General features: G+C 46.6%; 2 protein-coding genes across 2 annotated transcripts in view; both read left to right on the top strand.

The window, feature by feature from the left end:
• Positions 1-9789, top strand: part of PGAP1 (post-GPI attachment to proteins inositol deacylase 1) — a 55929-nt gene extending 46140 nt beyond the window's left edge. The window contains exon 27 of the mRNA XM_079782304.1: positions 82-9789. Within this exon, the coding sequence (XP_079638430.1) occupies positions 82-220 (139 nt within the window). The 3' untranslated portion in view covers positions 221-9789. The remainder of the gene's footprint in view (positions 1-81) is intronic.
• A 5748-nt stretch (positions 9790-15537) lies between these two features.
• On the top strand, positions 15538-18305 carry LOC307106643 (uncharacterized protein C2orf66). The gene is made up of 3 exons (XM_079783263.1): positions 15538-15666; positions 16413-16611; positions 18082-18305. Exons 1-2 carry the CDS (start codon positions 15547-15549, stop codon positions 16590-16592), a joined length of 300 nt encoding a protein of 99 aa, XP_079639389.1. The 5' UTR covers positions 15538-15546; the 3' UTR covers positions 16593-16611; positions 18082-18305.
• Positions 18306-21289: the final 2984 nt, after the last annotated feature.

The raw sequence follows: 21289 nt of genomic DNA, 5'->3' as shown, positions 1-21289 counted from the left end.
TCTCAGAACTGCACCCATGACCAGCATGCTTTGTGTTTGCTCCGAGTGTACGTTACGTGATGTGTTTCTCTCTCTTCACAGTAAGTTGTTGAAGACGGCTTCCCAGTTCCCGCTTCCCCTGGCTGTCGGTGTGATTGCTTTTGGGTCCACACACCCGTACAGGGTCCCCTGCTTTGTCTTCATCCCGCTCGCACTCCACGCCTTGTGCAACTTCATGTGAGGGAGGACGTGGGCAGCGATAAGCATGACCTTTGCCCTTGGGCTCAGTGGTCAGAGGGACCGCGCAGACCCGTCAACGTGGACAAGACCCTTGGGAGAAGACGCGTCTGTGTTTACAACACTGGGAACAGGAGATTAGTGTTGTAATGCCTGGGGGCGTCATGGGAGCGTGGTTTTGTTTTGTGGTGTGGCGTCTGTGAACTGGTCGCTGGTTTTTAATTCGTGAAAGGACAGGGTGGACGCGGCCTGTGGGGCTGTGTGCGCATCAGCTGGTCCGACTGGCCACGCAGGTCGGGATCGTCTGCTGAACACTCGGAAAAGGTGGCGCATTCTGCTCATTTTGTCAAACTTCCTTCGGAGAAGTGGGTTACTTTGTATTTGCCACAGTACTCTATTGTGAGAGAAGTCCTAAAAGATGGATGAAATTCGCAGCTGTGTGGTTTCTCAAAAATGAAGTGGCCACGGAGAGTCTCTGGTCAGTTTTCAGCAGCTACGGCGAACAGCACAGATCTTTACTTTTTTTCTTACGTCTGTGGAAATACACCTTTTTATCCTAAGGAGGCACGTTTTCTTAGAAACCAGTGCAACACTGATGGATGGAAACGTGATTCAAACTCAAAACGTAACGAGATTTTCTTGTGACTTTCCAAAATGCAGGTCTTAGTTTTTTTTCTTAGTGAATGTGAGGACACGATAGCAGGTCTGTGTTCAATCTATACCACTTGATTTACCAGTTTAGCCATTGACCATGGTTGCCCAAAGTGCCTCAGGTCAAGAAGGAGTGTTAAAAGAACTAAATTTCAGTGGTCAGAAAAAACTCGAGGTTTGCACAGTTTTTGACTACCTGGGCGCGGGGTGGGGGAGTTAGCATGATCAAGTGCAGAACCACATTTGATGCATACAATTATAATATTAATGGAGTAAAAAACTGTGACCCCATTAACAGCATAAGTATAAATAGTATACCTGAAAGATTTAACAGGTGGAATATTGATTTGCCAAGGTGATTACTGTTTGACAGATGAGAGAATAATATTTCTACTTCATTTCAGACTTCAGCTCGCTTGTAGCCAGAAGCGCAGGAGGGAGGAAATGGAGCTAGGTGTCTTTGCCTTAAGAAAGCCTGAACTCGGGCGGAGGTGTGCCTGGCCGATAGTCCTTCCTTTAGATGGATCTGCTGTAAATGCCTAACACCTCTCGAGTCCTTAGGTCTCAGTGACTCCACGCTGCACCCGTGAACTGGCGTCCCTCTCAGAGCCCAGGAATGTTCCGGAGTCCGGCTTATCTGCCGTTGCATCTGGACCCCTTACAGCCTCTCAGCTGCTACTGCCTGTGGAGGGTTCCCCCCACGTTCCCGCCTGAACAGGGTCCCCCCTTCTCTTCGCCGTGGTTCCTCAGGTCCTTGCCCTTTTGGCATCAGTTAACGAGGGTCTTGCTGTCTTTTCTGAGACCTACACGTTTGGTTGATCCCCTTGTTATCTTTCTCAACTTCATGCCTAGTGCTCCGAAGTCGTATTTGCTCTTACGGATTCCACTGAAGGGAGGTGATAACCTCATGGTCGACGTGGCAGACGTGCCAGGCTCTTACCAGAGAGAAGTAGCCAAAGGGATAAAACACCGAGTGCACGTGTGTGCCGCACCCGGAAGGAAAGAGAGTTTCGTAGATTATACGCTTGTCCCAGGGCCTGCCACGTATATCTATGCTGATAAAAGGGTGATATGCTAATCACACTGGGAGACCTGCCGGACAAAGCCATGGCTGCGAAGGACGAGGCAAGCAGCCAAGGCTGGGAGGGCCCATCGCAGAGCCCCACCCGGGTGGGCGGGGCCTCCCTCTGTGCAGCATTGATCCCAGAGCCCTGGCAGGGCGGGCAGGGCCTCCCTGCGGCGGTGATTGATCGCAGAGCCCAGGCCTGGTGGGCAGGGCCTCTCTATGGGCGGGGATTAATGGCAGAGCCCAGGCCTGGTGGGAAAGGCCTTCCTCTGCTCTGCCATTGATCCCAGAGCCCCAACAGGGCGGGCAGGGCCTCCGTGTGGGCGGGGATCAATGGTGAGCCCAGGCCGGGTGGGGAGGGCCTCCCTCTGTGGGGCATTGATCTGGGGGCCCGTGATCCATCGCCCCACAGAGAGAGGCCCAGGCCACTAGCCAGCGACATTGGTGGGTGGGCAGGGCCTGCAGCTTATCTCCCCACAGAGGGAGGCCCAGGCCAGCCACGCGATGGCACCCTATGCCTTTTGCCCGCAGAGGGAGGCAACCGGTGGCGGAGTGGGGACGGCGCCACATAGATGGCAAGCAGTGGCAGCCTCGGGGGTGGGGCCAGCTTCTGACAGCTGTGGGAAGGAAAGCCCCAGTAGGCCCCTTCCCCCACCAGCCCTGCCCCCACTGGCTCACCCTCCCCCCCACTCCTGACCCTGACAGTAGGGAGGAGGGAGCTTGATTCCAACCATCCCTCCCCAGGCCTTCGTTGACGACAGAATATGTCTGAAGACCAACTATTGTCACAACGTACGTCTGAAGCCAAAAGAAGCCTATTATAGAGAAAGGGCAAATAGCAATATTAAAATATTTCCTCTAATTAATTCCCTTTTAATGTGCACGAATTTCATGCACCGGGCCACTAGTATTTAAATAAGGACACATCTGCCTATGTTTAGCTATACATATTCTCATAACTTTTATACCCGTGATATCTTTTATTTTTTCATGGATGTAGTTGTACTTCAGGTTACAGATTAAATGTGTTATTTAACTGTTTCTGGACTTGAAGTTGGGCTTATATTCAGAAAGAACTTTAGAAAATTCATGAATGTGAATCCTCCATTGACAGCCATAACCATTGGGTCTTTGTTGATCTGGGGTCTCCTAGTTTAATCAGTACTGCTCATGAATAAAATGTAGCAAGCTTATATTTCTTGTTTGTGAATAGTACATTAGCTTTTTAAAAAATATATTTTATTGATTTCAGAGAGGAAGAGAGAGGGGGAGAGAGATAGAAGCATCAATATTGAGAGAGAATCATTGATTGGCTGCCTCCTGCATGCATCCTACTGGGGATTGAGCCCACAACCCAGGCATGTGCCCTGACCAGGAATCAAATCCAGAACCTCTTGGTCCATGGGACGATGGATGCTCAGTCCATTGAGCCACCACAGCTGGGCTACCTTAGCTTTTTAATGAGGCAGACAAGGTACAACTGATGCTCACTAAAGCATTTTCATGTGAGTGTAGTTATCAAGTCTTAAAGTCTTACTTATTCCAACAAGATATTTCATTTTAGAACAACAAAAAGGATTCTAATTAAACATTTTAGAAACAGCAGTTGGTTGGGTCTTTAGCCATTATATGCATCAATATATGCACATTTTCAAAAAAGTTTTTTTTTACATTTTGACAGGGTCTTCACCAAGTCTTAATGCACTTTGAACCCAAACGCCCACCAGAGGTGAGACGGTAGCTCTGCGGTGCGCAGCACGCGGTTCTGTCACTGAGTGAAGGGAAGTGTTTCTGTGTTGGTCGCACGTTGTTTCTATCGTGCTTGCAGCCATGTTCTCAGCTGGCCCAACGCACAGCTTCCTCAGTGATGCTACTGAAGATGAGATGGCCTGTTGGTAGTCAGGGACCATCTACTTCACCAAACTTCCGGGCTCTGACGTTACAGCCTTTGTATTGGGAACTTGCTGAGTTTTGAGGAAGGTTTTGCTTATAAAAATCACCCTGGGCCTGTTGATAACTGGGCACATGGAGACAGGCAGGAAAACCACTCAGCACTCTGTGTGTCTAAGCCTCCTTGGGCGTGACTGCTCTTAACAGTCTAGAGCTGATGCCACCAGAGAAATCATGAAAGCTCTTTTTTCCTGAATCTTTTTCATGCCAGAAATTAAGTTCTGCTAACTCTTTTCCATCAGAATGAAAATATTTAAAATAGTGGTCGTAGAAAAAATCATTTGTGCCTGGTTAACATTGTGGGGGTTTTTTTGTTTTTTTGTTTTTTTTTTAGTCTCTTCAGTATATATCAATTGTATCAGTCCATCCTTTTTTTTTTTTCATATTTTGGTCAGATAAATTTAGATATATAATGGAAACCTTTTCTTGATTGGACTACACTATGATATCTACGTGACTATACAGTAAGGAAAAAGCAAGAACAATAGTAGGCCTAGAAAGTGTTGTTGATGATCGTATCGCTCACACAGGCAGTACTTAGAGGAGGTGTATTATCTGGTGTGTTCATTGTCTAGTTCTATACTTAACTCTTCAGAGTTTCCACTGATCGGGTAGTTTATTATTTCTCCTCACTGCTCATTAGCACTTCTTACAGAAGCTGGTCAAGAGAACTAAAAGGAGGTAAAACTCAGCTTTCAGTCCAGTTCCCGAAAGCTGTGGGGAAAATGGGGGGAACACAGAGATGATGAGACAAACGAAGGCTGTTGATTCTTGAATCCCAGATGATATACTTGGCCTATATTTTCATCTTCGATATTGCATCTAAATTAGTGTAATGTCTTGCTCTATTGTGAGGTTGAGTGCACAAACTTCATATCATGGCATTTGCAATTTTAGTAAATTAAAACCGGTTGGGAAAATTTTTTAAATGCGTCGGGACCTCCTATGACTAGGCATTTGTTGGCTGCTTTTCCTCATCAGTGCTGTAGATTTGTGACCTTGTATATCATAGGAAATAAGGTGCCTTGTGAAGCTGGGCGGGGGATCAATTTGGAGAGCATGGCACTCCCCAGGATAAAGGAAGCCACAAAAGCCTCTTCGAATTATGAAAATAGACCCTGACACCAAACTTTGGTAAATAGATGTAGAAGATAATTTTACAGAATATTAAGACAACTGGGAGCTAAATGTTATCCCAGTCTTGTTAAATAAAGGACATCTCAAATTCTTTAATGAGCTTTTATTTATACACTAGAGGCCCAGTGCATGAAATTCGTGCACATAGGGTCCTTAGCGGCTGCCGGCTGCCGGCTGCTAGCCCGGGCCTCCCTTCCCGCTGCTGGCTGGGGTCTTCCTTCGATCCATGCTGCCCCCTGGTGGTCAGCACACATCATAGCAAGCGATCGAACTCCCAGTTGGTCAAACTCCCAAGGGGACACTTTGCATATGAGGCTTTTATATATATAGACGTTACGCATCATTCTTCAGCAACCCAAGGAAATAGGAAGTCTGTGAGCTGCCCACGTTCTTCATTGTTAATAAGGAAAGGATGATAGGAAAGAAAAGCCAGGCCAGCACTCCGAATAAGTTGCTACAAATGCTCCAGAGTTCACTGTTATTGAGAATAGATGATGAATACAGAAGACTGAATGTCGTATATTAATAACTTAGTTTTAAGAATGGAACAAAATTTGGACATAGAATAGACGGCTATTTCATTAACAGTATAAATACAGGCAAGGGCAAAAAGTAGGCTTACAGTTGTTCGTATGGAGAACAATCCTATCTAATAATAGAGTAACATGTAAATTACCATCAGTCCGCTACGCCCACGATTGGGCGGCGGGAGGCTGGGGGGCGGGACTCGGGGTGGCCTATCCGGCCATTGAGAGGCATGGATCCACGGCCGCTGAGGGGGCCTGCGCGGACACCCAGCTGTGCCTCTCAACAGCAGGGTAACCCCCCTCAGTGGCAGCGGACCATCAAAAGTGGGGGAGCTGTGTGCCTGTCTGCTCCGGCACCAGCGATCAAAAGCAAAAGCGTGGCAGCTGGATGCCTTTCCGCTCAGGCACCAGCGGACAGGCACCCAGCTCCCCCGTGATCGAAAGCAAAAGCGGGGGAGCTAGATGCCTTTCCGCTCAGGCACCAGGCCTTTCAGAAGACTCCGCCGTGCGCCGGAGGCTTCTGAAAGGCCTGGTGCACCAGCGGACAGGCACCCAGCTCCCCCGTGATCGAAAGCGAAAGCGTGTAGGGGACCCTACACGTGCATGATTCAATCATGCACTGGGCCTCTAGTAATAAATAATAATGTAAGAGTAAACTGTGCTTCACATACTTACAACTGTAAAAACCGACTCTTGACTACCCCTGTATAACAGTACACCTGAACTGGTAACATGCTTCCAATGTTAGGTGATATTCTAAGCTACATCTTGATTACATTGCCAATGGCTGAAAATTTTTAAATCAAGTACATTACTGACTTAAAAGCATTTGGTGTGTTATGCTTCCAAAAAATGACTATTTTGAAATACCAAGTAACCAGTTAATTTCTGATGATTTCGTATAGAAGTTGATATAGATGAGTCAGAATTTTTCTGCACTGATTCTGTACATTGTAACTTTGAACACTTATAGGAAAACTGTTGTTGTATTTTGATTAGTTGAGTGTAAATTTGTTTGCATATTTGAATCCTAATCTTAGTTTAGGAAGTCTAAAAGTAGCCTTTTTTCCAAAGTTCGTATGCTGTTTTTTTCTTTTAATGTTATCTTGGTTTTTAGTATTTGTATAGTAATGTTACTAGTAAAAGATTTATAAACAAAGAATTTAACTATTAACTGTTCAGAAGCCTAAATGATAGGCATATTTTATATTTCATGTTTCACTGGTTTTGTTTCAGATTGGACTTTTTACATCCCTTTTTAAGGAAAAAGACACATTTGAATGTTTTTTAGTATCACCCTCTACATTGGAAAATATAACTGTATTCATCTGGCTAGCAAAACACACTTTGCCACCAAAGCTAATGGAAAATGTAAAATACCTCCAGATATTTGTGCCAATGAACTTTTCTTAGCATATTGGGATTAAAGCAAAAATAATCTTTTCTGTATTTTTCATTTAGGACTTATATTAAATATGTAAATCCTCAAAACTTATACTCCATACGCGAATTTGTGTTTGAAAATACAGAAAGCATATAGCATAGTTGTGTTCTATTTCATCTAATTTCTGGAATAATGCTCTCTGATACTGGGGGTAACAATTAGTTTACCCAGTAATGATTTTTCAGGAATGAATTGAAGTACGCGCTGGAAGTGGTCTTACTGTAGATTCGCTATGTGATGTAGAACGTCTCATTTCGTTGTGCCGATCATTTTTAGGACAGGTGTCTCTCACTTACGTAATGAAAGTTTATAGAATTTGTTTTCTTTGTATTTCCATTCAATCCCTTTGTCACAGGCCCGTATTTTACAGGAGAAAATTATCCACTTGACTCCAACCTAGTACAATGGAACACATATTTTAAAATGCATATCTTAAAGGAAAATATTATTAAAAACCAAGCCGTTAATGCTGACGTGTTAACATTGGGCCAGGGTTGTACTCTTTAGATAAGTAGAAATATGACACACTCAAGAGCTGTTATGTTTACCCGGTTAAGATTCTTTAACTTCTCCCCATGTGAATTCTCAAGGGGAATTTTAGCCCCTCACAGGACAGCATTTTCTGTAGTTTAACGTCACTGATAATGTTGATGCCATTCACACAAGAAGCCTCGGCAGTGAGGAGGCAGCTGGGGATTACCTAGTAACCTCGTGGGGACTTCGACCTCGTGCGGATATTAGTAAAAAGATGACGTACAGGCCCTAAACATCAAGTGAACATTGTTATTTGGAATGAGCTGTCCCTTGTGTTGAATAATCTTATTCTAAGTAGAGATGCCTGTATTTAACATAACCATGCTTTCCACATAATCAAAGGTATATTTGTTGGGACATTGGTAGAAATAACCTTCTCTTCCTCCACAATGGAGGGGGGAACTCCACTTTTTAGTGTATGTACATTAGGAAATTGTATTGTGTATTTACTTTTGTTTTTAAATATAAAAGTGACTTGACTGTATTATTTTAAAGTGATTGTAAGATGGTTTCTTAAACTTAGGAATAACTAAATGTAGCAATGTACCCATGAGAAACCAGACCAAAATGGAATGCATATTATCACTGTGACTTGAACTTGTAGTCGTTAGGGATAAAACAGACTGTGCCTTAACACGACGGAGGGCCGCCCCGCAGTGTTGTGACTGTGCGTTTTATCATCTTCTCGGACGGCCCGCTCCTTTCCTGTGAGGCCGGTGAACTAAAAGTTCCAAGTAAAAGCTGCCCAGTGTTCCCCTTTGTATGTCAGAACTGTTGCTCTAGAGGCCGCTCTTAATTCCTGGAGTTCGCATTTCAGATTAAAATTAGCTTATACTTTAAAGCAGGCGTCCTCAAACTACGGCCCGCGGGCCACATGCGGGTGTTTTTGCCCTTTTGTTTTTTTACTTCAAAATAAGATATGTGCAGTGTGCATAGGAATGTGTTCATAGTTTTTTTTAAACTATAGTCCGGCCCTCCAACGGTCTGAGGGACAGTGAACTGGCCCCCTGTTTAAACAGTTTGAGGACCCCTGCTTTATAGGCATAGAAATCAACATTTGGTGGAAGTTTATGAAAATAGTTTTTTAGGAGAAGGTGGTGGTACTTGTGAGCTTATTACACATGGAAAACTTAATCTTAAATGTAATTTTTTGTCTTTTTAAATAAATACTCTGTCGAAGACAGATTCTTCCCTAAGACCTGTACTTATTTTTCCTCGGATTACTGAGGTTTGTATTTGTGTGTAAAATAAAGTAATTTTACCCAATAATGATATTTCAGTAATTAAAGTAATCTCAGATCCATGTAGTGTATTTTTAAATGTTATTTTACACTTTCCTGTTTCTTTCCTTCCTAATTATTTGAGAGAACTGATTTTAGTTTTGTTAGTTCTTTAATGTAAAGACTTGCATTTCTACATTGCTTATTTAAGATAATGGATATAAGTTATTGAGACAAATTATTTAATTCATAGGACATTCAGGGTCTCTGCTCAAAGATGCCCACATCTCTCTGATTGTGTTGTATATTTTTCCATTTTAATTTTGAACATAAACTCAAAGCACATTTCGTTCTTCCCATTTTATGTCCACTCCCTCCCCCCAAAGACATAAACATGGCTTTCTCTAAAAGCATGTAGAAAGGAAACATATCTTCCCTTACAGCACGGTCCAGTTGCGTTGAAGCAGTTTGGGCAAAGGGTATGTAACGAAGCTCATGGCTGTCGGCCTGCGTCACTTTTTGTAGCAAAGAGTTTGTAGAGGACAAACTGTGTCATGCCAAGAGAGACTCAGTAATCATTTGTTTGCAAATTGATTGTTTTGTTCTCATCCAGAAAAATGCAGTGCATCGTAACAATACTTAAGTACAAAGGAATTTGCCCGGTCACCTGCGGATCTTCCCATCGAAACATGCATGATCTTTCCCAGTGCTTTGTATGATGTAAGGTGTGATAAATACACGTATGCGTACTTTTCTGTGTATTTCTGGGACGGTACATAATTAACATTGTTACATCACCTGGTTGTCATTCATCAAATGCAACGTACTGTGTTCTGTAGAGTGCTGTGAATGTTTTTAATCTGTGTTTAAACATCATGGTGGAGGGTTGAATAGATGAATATTTGTCTCTGGTCTGTCTCCACTCAGGTATTACTTTGTAGTGATTTTTGGTGCTTCTTTTCAATCTGTCATCATCTGGTGTTCTGAATGTTCGACAATAAATTCGGTGAACAAGGACGCGTGGCGCAGAGATTTCTTACCAGTTCCCTCTCCAGAATACCGTCTCGGGAGGAACCCCTCCAGCACGCTTTCTTGACAGCAGGTCCGGGGTTCCAGGTATGGGAATGCCTGAGCCTGGGATGTGATACACCTGCCACATCTCAGGTGACCAGTGCCAACCAGGTAGATTCCAGTCCTTCCCAGATTGGTTGCTTTGTAGCTTCCCACGTGCATTTGCATGGGCATGCCAGGGCTCACGCTGTATTTTAAGGAACGGTACACGTACATATCTTCATCTTGCTGCCGTGTCTTACAGTTTTAAATACACTTTTTTTTAAGAGAACTTGGTGTTCCAGTGAGACTATAATGGAATAAGATTTGGGGGTTCCGAAACACAACTACCTGGAATCCTTCGTCAGAAATACAGGCTTCCATTCAATTTTGAAGGAAGAGCAACAAGTCATAGGACAACTAGAAAGTATAAGCAATTGATGTGAGTCACGCTGCAGACCACAGGGTGGGTCTGTGCAGACGCCCATCACCTGTGCTCTGTCCTGCGCACACTCGGTCAGTACCTGCTGTTCCAGAGCCTGTGCCAGACACCATCACACGTAGCTCCTCATTTCCTCTCCGTACAAATCCCTGAGGGAGGTCATTATCTCCACAATACACGGCAGGAGAGAGTCTCAGAGCAAATGAGGCAATTTGCCTCTGGTAGAATTCAAAACCAGATTGTCCAAGAGGCAGAATTCTCCCACTGACGGCTGGTAATACGTATATAATGATATTAGTTCACTTCTTGGTGCCAAAAATGGTTTCTGACCATACTCCTCTTGCCTTGGCGGGGGGCGGGGGGGGGGATGTTTCTGATGATCTGCCCACAGCCTCCCTTTTTTCTCTCTGTACTTTCCCTGGGAGATTGTCTCCAGCTCAATGACTTCAGTGTTATGTTCCTGATGGTGATTCACCAAATCGGAACTGCTCCCTGGGTTCCATATTTGAATATCTCTGAGTCGGTGGCAAAACTCTTAGCCTCATGGAGATTGTGTCCTCACCCGCCAGTCTGACTGGCACCAGTGTCATACACATCTGGGCTGAGGGTTAAGGGCGAGCATGGACCAAATGCAGCCGACACAGAGGAGGTGCTGCAGAAATGACGGGTGCTTTCTTCTTAACTCTCCAACCTCCAGTTTCCTCCAAACTAGACCAACTTAGTTCCAACTCCCTGTTGAGATTTAATTTTATAAAATCTCTCCCCTAGTTCCCAAGTTTCTATTAAATCCTCTCAATTATACAAGTTGAAAATCCACTCATTTTGTTCATTTCTCCCTTGCCCATTACATCCAATTAGTTCCTGAGACCTAAAGAGTCTAGCACTTTAAGGTCACCCTCCTGTTGCTGCATTCCTGGCTCCCCCCTAGTTTACCTCATTATTACTAGTATTCCCAGTTTTACAGCAACTTCAAAAAGGATGTTCTCCTCCTTGTCTCAGCCCTTCCCTGCTATCCTGCATATTGTATTCCCATTAATCTTTCTTAAACAGCAATTGAGTATTATTACTCTTATTTCCAAAACTTAATCTTCCCCCATCCTCCTATGTAATAAAAGGGTAATATGCAAATTGACCGAACAGCAGAACAACCGGTTGCTATGACGCGCACTGACCACCAGGGGGCAGATGCTCAACACAGGAGCTGCCCCCTGCTGGTCAGTGTGCTCCCACAGGGGGAGCGCTGCTCAGCCAGAAGCCCTGAGCCGGGCTCACAGCTGGTGAGCACAACGTCAATGGCAGAGCCTCTCCCACCTCTGCGGCAGCGCTAAGGATGTCCGACAACGGCTTAGGAGCAGGCCTAGGCCGTCAGACATCCCCCGAGGGCTCCCAGACTGCAAGGGGGCACAGGCCGGGCTGAGGGGACCCCCCCTTCCCCGAGTGCACGAATCTTGTGCACCAGGCCTCTAGAGTGTTCTATAGGGTATAGAGAGTTAAAGCTTCTTGACTGTTTGACCTACTTTCCCCACCTCCTCTCCTGTGTTTCAGAGGCACTGATCTCCCTACACAGGCTGTTTAGTTAGGGTTTATTTGCATGAAGTAGGAAACCTCACCACAGTTCCTTACCCAGTGAAATAGTCCAGGACAGGACTCCATGAAGTCATCAAGAGCCCAAGTTCTCGTCTCATTAGTTCTCCACCCACAATGCATCGCTCATAGCAGTGGTGGCTGCCTGGTATTTCCATTCCAAGGAGGAAGGAGGAGGAAGGAACAAGAGGAGGTCTTTTTTTTTTTTTTATATATAATCCAAGGATATTTTTCCACTGATTTTTAGAGGATGGAAAAGAGGGAGGGAGGGAGGGAGGGAGGGAGGGAGGGAGGGAGGGAGGGAGGGAGGGAGAGAAACATCGATGTGAGAAAGACACATCAGTTGGTTGCCTCCCACATGTGCCCTGGCCCTGGCCAGGGGAATGAACTTGGCAAGCCAGGTAGGTGTCCTTGAACCCACAACCCTTCAGTGCGCGGGCCGGCACTGTAACCACTGAGCAACACCAGCCAGGGCGAGGAGGTCTGCTTTGTACTTGGAAAGGATTCTTCCTCTTCTCCTTTCACTGAGAATGTAAGGAGGGAGCCTTGTCTAAGGACTCTCAGTGTTGTGACTTGGCTATAATCTCATTAATAACTTAACACTTCAATATTATTAGTTGTTTTAACTTCAAAGCCCCGGAGTTTTCAGGACAGAGGATATAATGAGATTCCAGGATATTCATTTACTCACTTAACCACTGACTTTTAAACTCAAGTCCCTCCCTTTAAAAACAATGACAACAGCCCCTTCCCTGGACCCCACTTCCCCTCCAGCACTGCCGTCTCTCTCCCACCGTCTCTTCACGGCTGAGATTCTCGGGAGCTTGATGTACTCGCTGTCTCTCTCTCTTGTCCATCCACTCACTTCTAATCTGACCTTCACCTCCACCCACCACAGCAGTGGAAGGCTCCAGGGACCCTCCGCGTCCTCATTCTACTCCATCTGCCCCTTCTTGACACACTGTCTTCTCTTGCTGTCAGTCTCCTGGTTTTCCTCTACCTCCTTTATAGAGATTCCTACCTGTGGCTGTGACCTGTTAAAACTTCTCAAAGCTCAAGCCCTACACCACCTTTTCTTCTCATTTTCTAATTTTTACTGAAGAAATCTTACCCATTTATATGCCAATAGCTCCCATATTGACATTTCCTTCCCAGACCTCCCCTCTGAGCTCCAGACCGTGTATCCAACTGTGTATCTCCATCCCCACGTGGCTCCTCAAATACAACACGTGGGTCCGGAGGGAACTCATGACCTTCACCCATCCAGGCCCGTGTTTGCTGTCTCAGTGCGTGGTGCCGAGTTCACTGATCCTGAGACCTACAGATGGTTCTGAAACTCTTCCTCTTAGTTCTGCCTCCTCTAGTGCCCAGGACATTAGCAACACCTTCTTCTCTCTCTCCGATCCACCCACGTCTCTGCATCCGTGCTAGCCTCCTCATCCAGTTTAACACCCCATCCTGCCTGGTCCCCCGCCTCCCTCTTCTCTACCTCAACTCCCTCCCCCACTGCAACCAGAATGACCTTTGGAAAAGGCAAGTCTCATCAAGCCGTTTGGATGCTGAAAACCTTTCCATGGCTTACCACTGCCTGCAGCAGAAAATTCATACCCTGCCCACCTCTCAGCCCCGGCTTGAACCCAGCCTCACCGGATGCCCTCTGCTCCTCGCTTCCTCACTCACTTTCTGAGAATAGAACCCACCCTTTCGGTGAGGACACTCCAACCCATGGAGCCACCTGGCCAGGCCGCACTTCCGTTCAGCTGCTTTCCCGGGCCATGTTCCTTTCAGCCTCGGGGTCTAGCGCAGCTGTTCACCTTGTTTGACGCTCTCCTCCCTCTGTCCGCCCTCGGTTGCCTAGGTAACGCCTGCTGCCAGATGTCAGGTCACTTCACCGCGGCCTTCCCTGACCCTTGAGACTGAACCAGATCTCCCTGTTCTGCCCTCGCACAGCACCCAGTTCCTCTTCGTAGAAATCATCGCCGTTTGTATTTTGTTAAAGGATGATTTGGTTCATGTCTGTCTCGCCCACTAACATGCTAGTTGCATGAGGGCAGCACCTGTGTTTATTATTCTTATCGCTTTATCCTCAAAGCCTTGGGCGGTGCGATAAAAAATTTGTTGAACGAAGAAATAAACAAGTGAAGGTCATAGAGACTTGCCCAAGGTCAAGATGAGAAATAGCCAGGAGCTCTGGTTTTCAGCTCAGATCACCAGCCTCCTCAGCAAAGAGCTTGTCCGGGATGGCCTGCCTCACAGGGACCCGGCCGCTTCCTAGCCCATCATGTCCAATGTCTCAGCCCTCGCCTTCTCCATGATTACCTTTATCCAGCAAGACGGCGCTGTAAGTACAGTAATTTTCCTTTTCCCCATGCAACACGTGCTATCTTGTAGTCTATTTTGAGGGGGGTATTATGAGAAACCAGGCCACTGTGTAAAACTTGTAAAGATTCCTGAGATTCTCAGAAGGAATATGAGGTGTAGTTCATAAAGAGCAATTTTTGTCCCTTGCACTAGAATTTTCTGTTTAAAAAAAAAAAAATGCTCTCCATTTCAAAAGCTGATATCTGCCAAAGAGCATCCTATTAGGTGGGCTAGTCATCATCGTCTTCCCAGCTGCTGTGCATAACCCATCTTCTCTTAAAGGTATAAAAGGCAGGGGCCACTTGGCTGTTGGGAAGTGCCTTGTGTTATAACATCCACGCAAAATGGTCAGTGGTGGTTCTATTTATAAGACAAGTTGTTTATCCCTGAAGAAGTTGGAAGAAGGGTTCTCGAGGGTGTTTGTGCTGTGGATGAAAATGGAATCATTGTGTTTGAACTCCCCTTGCTCACGTCAGTGACCCCCACCCGCAGCCAACCCGGGTTATAAGGAGCCAGGCTTCCCCTGTGGGCTGCAGGCGGCGCAAGCAACCAGGGCCAGCGAGCCAGGCTCCCGGTAAGCGTCCTTAGCCCTTTCTCGGGGGTTCGTTCCCACTGCCCACCTCGGGGTGGGAGACCAGCTTTACGTCCCTGGTGTGGGGTGAGCCTGCCTCAGCCGTGTGTGTCAAGTGCTTTGCTCAGTTTCAGGTTTTGTAAGATGGGTTTGGGGTGCTTGTTTGTTGTTTAAGAATTTCACTTTTTTTTTTTTTTTTGAGATAACAAGGTGCATTTTTTAAAAAGATAAAACCGTCTGCTCAGACTTGGGAGGTGGTGTTCATGATCACTTTGCTTATCATTGTGTAATGTTCTAACTTTTGTGGACCCCCTTAAGCTAGTCAACTGGATTTGGAATTCTTATTTGCAAATGAATCTGGAGAAAAAGAGGGCTGTAAAATTCAGGTGGACCAGGATGCTATTTCTTTTTCCTTGTCTCCCTTTAAAAATGGCTCTGTTGCCCTGACCGGTTTTGCTCAGTGGATGGAGCGTCGGCCTGCGGACTCAAGGGTCCCAGGTTCGATTCCGGTCAAGGGCATGTGCTTTGGTTGCGGGCACATCCCCAGTAGGGGGTGTGCAGGAGGCAGCTGATCGATGTTTCTAACTCTCTTTCCCTTCCTCTCTGTAAAAAAATCAAAAAAATATTTTTAAAAAATGGCTCTTTTTATTCCACATTTGTTCTGTCTCGCCTTCCTTCCTTCCCTCTCTGCCTCCCTCCCTCCCTCCCTCCCTCCCTCCCTCCCTCCCTCCCTCCCTCAGTTGTGACCATTGCATTTCCCCTCATCCTTCCTCTCACTCAGCCGCAGTCCACCATGCCCAGAGCGTTCCTGCTGCTGTCCGCTGCCCTGCTGCTCCTCGGGCCTGTGGAGGGGGCCACCCTGAGAAACAAAGAGACATGGAAGCCACTCAGCAACCCCCGAAACCGAGACCTGGTAAGCACGCACGGGGCCTGCTGGGCTGGGTGCGATCGCTGTGCCCGGGACCTGTGTGCGCTGAACTCTGCCGAACACCGTGCTCAGAGGCTGCCCCGGGGGAGGAGGCCGGGCCCAGGCCAGCGCCCTGCGGGCCTGGCAGCTGGCCTCCTGTCGCTCCTCTAGCCCATCTACACCTGCTCCTGTGGGCACCCAGGGCGCATTCCTGTGCAAGCGTCTGTGCACACCGAGGTGAAACACACCCATATGGAACTACAACCATCACAGCCGCCTTGCACAGCTTCCCTGTAGTGACCCACTTCCTGGAGGAAAGCTGAAAGGCCGTGTCTGAACAAAAGTGATTTCAGAAGACAGTGACCGGGGCCTTGTTTTCAGACAGAGAGGCGGCACCAAGCTCTGGTTGCCGTGGAGTTCAATGTCATCTCTGACCGTGCTATTCAAAGATGGTTTACAAGGCCCCTCTGGCAGGTGCTGTTAAGGAATTGCTATTCCTCGAGGGATTTCCACCAAGAATGGCCAGTGAGCTTGTTTGGGGTTGAAATGCCAGAGAGGAGGCGGGGTGGGGAATGAGAGTGGGGAACGGGGGCGGGTGAGGGAAGAAGGGGCCAAAGCTTGTGCTTCTACCTCTGAGTTCCCACCTCCCGCCTCCTGGGTGAGCTCCCCAATCAATTCAGGGGAAATACTCGTCGTTGAGTATTTTGGGGTGTTTAATTTATATATGGCATCGGAACATGTTTTCTGTGCAGTTTTTCAGAACCCTTCAGGCGTATTTTCAGGGAAGAGGTCTTGACCTTGAAAGGTTTCCAAATGCTTTCTCCACCAACGAGAACCCCAGGCCCCTCTCTGTGCAGTCGGAGCTCATGGCCTCTGCTTTTGCCGCCTACGAAGAGCAGAGACACCCCCTTCCCAGCAACCTCGACGGCTGACGGCCTCTCCGGAGAGCAGGTGAGAGGTCCCTTCCCCTCAGACAGACTCGCTCATAAAGACGCTTGGAAAGTAGTTATTTGAAAAACGATTTTATTTCCCCACAGTAGTTTAGAAGCTACTCATCACTGGTAATATTTGGATTTGGTTCAGATATTTCATGTCTGTTTTAAGGAGGAATGACAGTTATGACATTTTAAGCATAGTTTCATGGGAAGAGATATAGTGAAATGATAGGATTATCACTCTTAACAGGATGATTATATCTAGTGGAACACCACACACTCTGCCTGTATCCTTTTTTTCCAGACCAGGTCACATAGCTGAGTTGTGTGGAAAACCATATATAAAGAAATACGTGAAATTGTGCAGTTGGATTAAATAGAAAGTAAAGTTTAAAAATAGTTCTTCTTAGAAGAAAGTAATAAGCATATATTTGATCTTGAACATCCTCACCTAGAGAAAAGAAAGTAAAATATTAAAGATGATTTTTTCTCATAGGAAAAAGGTGAGAAATATATTTATGTTTAATATTTGAATTTTATTATTCTTATTAACGTAGCATTCCTACCAGAGTACCTATCATTTAAAAATATAGGTGTGGTGCATTCCAGGAAGCTACATTATGATTCTAGTCTATTAGCTTGTTGTTCGGCTGAGTAATTACGATTCCGTTCCCTCTAATAAAGGGAACGGAATGGTAATTAAAATCTCCTCCTCTTCTTCCGCCAGGTAGGAGTGGAACTGTGAGGAAGCGTGCCGCTGTTGCATTTTATTGTGCATGTGAAAGGGTTTTGATTATCGGTTCTTGTAAATGTGATGATTTTAAAAAAATGTGATTTTAAAAAGAAGATGCAACTTACCATGTGGTATATGCACTCGAAACCTCTCCCACGTGAGAAAGTAAAATAGAATAAGCAGAAAGATGGTCAGGAAGTGTCTCCTTAGCTGTTTCTCACACGTGGGCCCGAGGCCAGCGGTCAACAACCGGTGGTCCGAGGACCGCTGATGGTCCATGAGGTCCCGAAGGTTGGCGACCGCTGGTTTAAGGAAACCTCAGAAGCTAAAACGGGACAATTATTCATACACAGCGCCTCCTTCAGTAGAAGGCAGTACTGCATGCAGTTTGCTTTAAGTCTTAGAGTCTCCACCTATAAATTGCAGGTGCTAACCTCTAACGCACAGAACCACAGAACGTGTCAAAGAAAATATCACACACATACTTTCTTTCCTGTGAGCGTGGAGTGAGGTGCTGTTTGGGGGCGGGGCCCGGAGAAAGCACCTACTGGGTACTATGGTAACATAATGGGACGAGGGAAGAGGCAAAGCGTCTGGTTCAGAGAAGCCTTCATCATGAGCTCGCCGTTCCTGGCAGCTGATTAGAAAGTGAGGACGAAGCGTTTTTGCTGGAAGATGTTGATCTTTGAGTCTTTGTGCTAATGGTGCCGACTGCATTTTCTGTCTCATTAGAGCATTTTCTTGTTCTTGCAGGTACCTGGCTATTTTTAAACTACAGATGAAGCCGCTCATCAGAAAAAGGCAATCATGGTCATTGTTAACCCCGCCCTCCCCCCCCGCCCCCCGCCGACACACAAACACTTTTGTCAGTTTGTAATGGTTTTAGTCTATAGTTCCAGATTTACACATAAACAGTTTGACCCTTGGGACCTGTGTGCATACTTTTTGCTGTTTTCCCACTTTATAACCATAAATGTCAGTGTAGAGCACTGCATATAATGGCAAGTTACCAAGACACCATAGAGTCAAGAGAAATGACTAAATGAAGTTTCCTTTCAGCTTGTCTGATGTGTGTATATCGCTTTTAACAATCAGGACTTTCATTTGAAAGGGATGTTGCTCATTTTACTGGAGTCCATTATATGTCCTAGGGATTTGGGTTTAAAATTGTGTTTTTTTTTGTGTTTTTTTTTTCTGGGAGGAAGACACACTCACACACTCAGCACATGCTGTTGAAAGAGCTCCCAGTATTCCTTTCATACCAAGGAAGATCAGTGATGAATATCCACAATTAAGTGGAAATAGAAAGCAAAGGATCATGGGATTCTAGAATTGCCGGGGTCCCTGGGAGAGGCTCTCTATCACTGTGCTCAGCGGTGGACGTTGTGCTGCACCAAGTATCCTAGCCCCCCTCTGCCTCTCCCACACACACCCCCTCAAGAAGGGAGGGCAGAGGCCGGAGGGACAGGGAGTGGGGTAGGTGGACATGGGCAAAGGGGGGGTGAGGTAGAGAGAGATAGACTGCTTGGGGTGATGGGCACACCATGCCGTGTGCAGATGATGTTTGAGTTGCACACTTGAAACCTGTTCTGTCTTGTGAACCAATTTAAAAAGGGGGGGGGGGAGTGTAAAAACTGGTGTGGGTGACGAGCAAACCTCTCCTCCCCTCCCACGGGGGCAGACTACTCTTGAACATCTCAGATCCTCATTTGGAGTCACTCCTCCTGCCTCTCTATGGAGAGCTGCCTCATTTTCTCTGTGATTCCTGCAAGAGGGACACGGCACTAGGAGCAAACATCAGTGCCCTACTAACGTGAGCCTGCACATTCCAAGGTCGTCTTCGGTGGCTTTTCTGTGGATGATTGATACTGAATTCCCCGAGTAGCATTTATGCAAGAGCAGATCCTGTGTCTGGGTTAACATGCTCTGCTGTAATGAGCTGTGTGTGTCTGTTTTCCTCGTTGTATTTCTCCAGTATCTAGCACGGTGCCAAGCATGTAGCCAGTGTTCAATTGAAATAAATGTGTTCGCTTTGGCTACTCTCCACACAGTCATGGAAGCTGATTCTAGTCCATGTCGAGAATATTTTTTCCATTTAGAATACATAAGGAATCATGGATGAGCCTAACATGTTAGCCTGTTCAGATCCGTGGTGGAGTGGCAGGGAGCGTCCCACCCCATCCAGCTCCACCCGAGTACGAGTGGCTGGTTTTCCCTCTCCCCTCGCCACCCCTGCTTGGGGTGTCATGACCTCCACAAAGGGAATGCACCTCAGTGTAAGGCCTTTGAAGAGGAAGAGCATCCACACGGGACTTTTCACTGTGAGCTTGCAGTCTCAGCGCCGGGGCAGCCTCCTTTGGGAAATCCCTCACAACTGGCAGGTAGGTGGCTGTTGGTGAAAGGCCTGCTCTCCACACGGACTAGGGCAGTGGTCGGCAAACTCATTAGTCAACAGAGCCAAGTATCAACAGTACAACGATTGAAATTTCTTTTGAGAGCCAAATTTTTTAAACTTCAACTTCTTCTAACATCACTTCTTCAAAATAGACTCGCCCAGGCCGTGGTGTTTTGTGGAAGAGCCACACTCAAGGGGCCAAAGAGCCGCATGTGGCTTGTGAGCCGCAGTTTGCCAACCATGGGACTAGGGTGTCTTAATGGTGATGCTGATGGTGGTGGGGAAGGTCGGGTCTTCACCATTTAGCACACCTGGTCCCAGACACTAGGTTAGTAGGCTCCCTGCAGCTGCCCTATCATGTTGACAACCAACACCTCCCTACACATTTCTTATCGCCCACTGGGGGCCCGGCCGGCGTGGCTCAGTGGTTGAGCATCAACCTATGAACCAGGAGGTCACGGTTCAATTCCCAATCAAGGCACATGGTCACCGGCTTGATCCCCAATAGGGGGCGTGCAGGAGGCAGCCAATCAGTGATTCTCTCTCACCATTGATGTTTCCATCACTCTCTCCCTCTCCCTTCCTCTCTGAAATCAATAAAAACGTATTAAAAATAAGATAAAATAAAAGCCCACTGGGGAGTGATCTCGCTCTTGGCTGAGAACCAGTGCTAAGGAAACAGCAGACGTGTAGTGTTTCCGCCAATGGAAATACATGTTCTGCAGGTGATCGCGGCTCTCAAGGGGTCCCCGACCGTCTCTCAACACTGTCTCTGATCCTCTTTGATGAGCACCCCACTCCCCACCCCTAGGACATGGCCTGTTGTCCCCTATCCCAGATCCAGGAGGTTAAACACTGCTGAGGGTGTGAGGTTTCACCTTACTTGCAAGCTACATGCTATCCCGCTGCAGTTCCACAGACCTTGGCAGACACACGAGACTTCTCGGGGAGCAGGCCGCATGAGGTTTACATTCGCCTTTGTTCTCCTTCTCGCTCAAGTACCATGGGGCCATGGAGCTGGGGCCGGGTGTACGCACAAGTGGGTTGGTGCACCGCTGAGGGACTCCAGACCCAGGAAACCCCGCTCTTATAAGGAGGCTGCCAGCAAAACAGCTCAACCTCTGCCCCAGAGAGAAGCATTATTTTTATTTTTATTCTACAGGTTGGAAAGCACATCTTCCCTGTGCCCCAGAGGGAGTCAATATCTCTATCTTACAGGGATGTTTGCAACAAATATCCTTGAGAAGCTAGCCCAGCATGAAACGGTCACAGGCTTTTACAGGAAAGCGAAAGAGCCATGGGAAAAATGATCTCCCCAGAAGGGTCACACCCCCTAATCCCCCCCCCCCCCCTCTCCCCGAACCTCACCTCTTGACAAGTAGAAAGGATGGAGTCATTTCCTCCCTGTAGACTTCTGTTGTCATGGCACAAACTCCGCTTTCTGCTTTCTTCAGAATTTCCATCTGATTCTCAAAAAATTGAGTCTGAAAGTCTAAAGAGATTTTCTTGCTATTTTCATTACTGCCATAGGCATCCCACTTCATCCAAGGCACTGTGGGTGCCCTC

This window comes from Cnephaeus nilssonii, assembly GCF_951640355.1.
Source record: "Cnephaeus nilssonii genome assembly, chromosome: 10".
NCBI classification, from domain to species: Eukaryota; Metazoa; Chordata; class Mammalia; order Chiroptera; family Vespertilionidae; genus Cnephaeus; species Cnephaeus nilssonii.
Note: the sequence above shows the minus strand (reverse complement) of the source record. Positions and strands in the feature narration are given on the sequence as shown.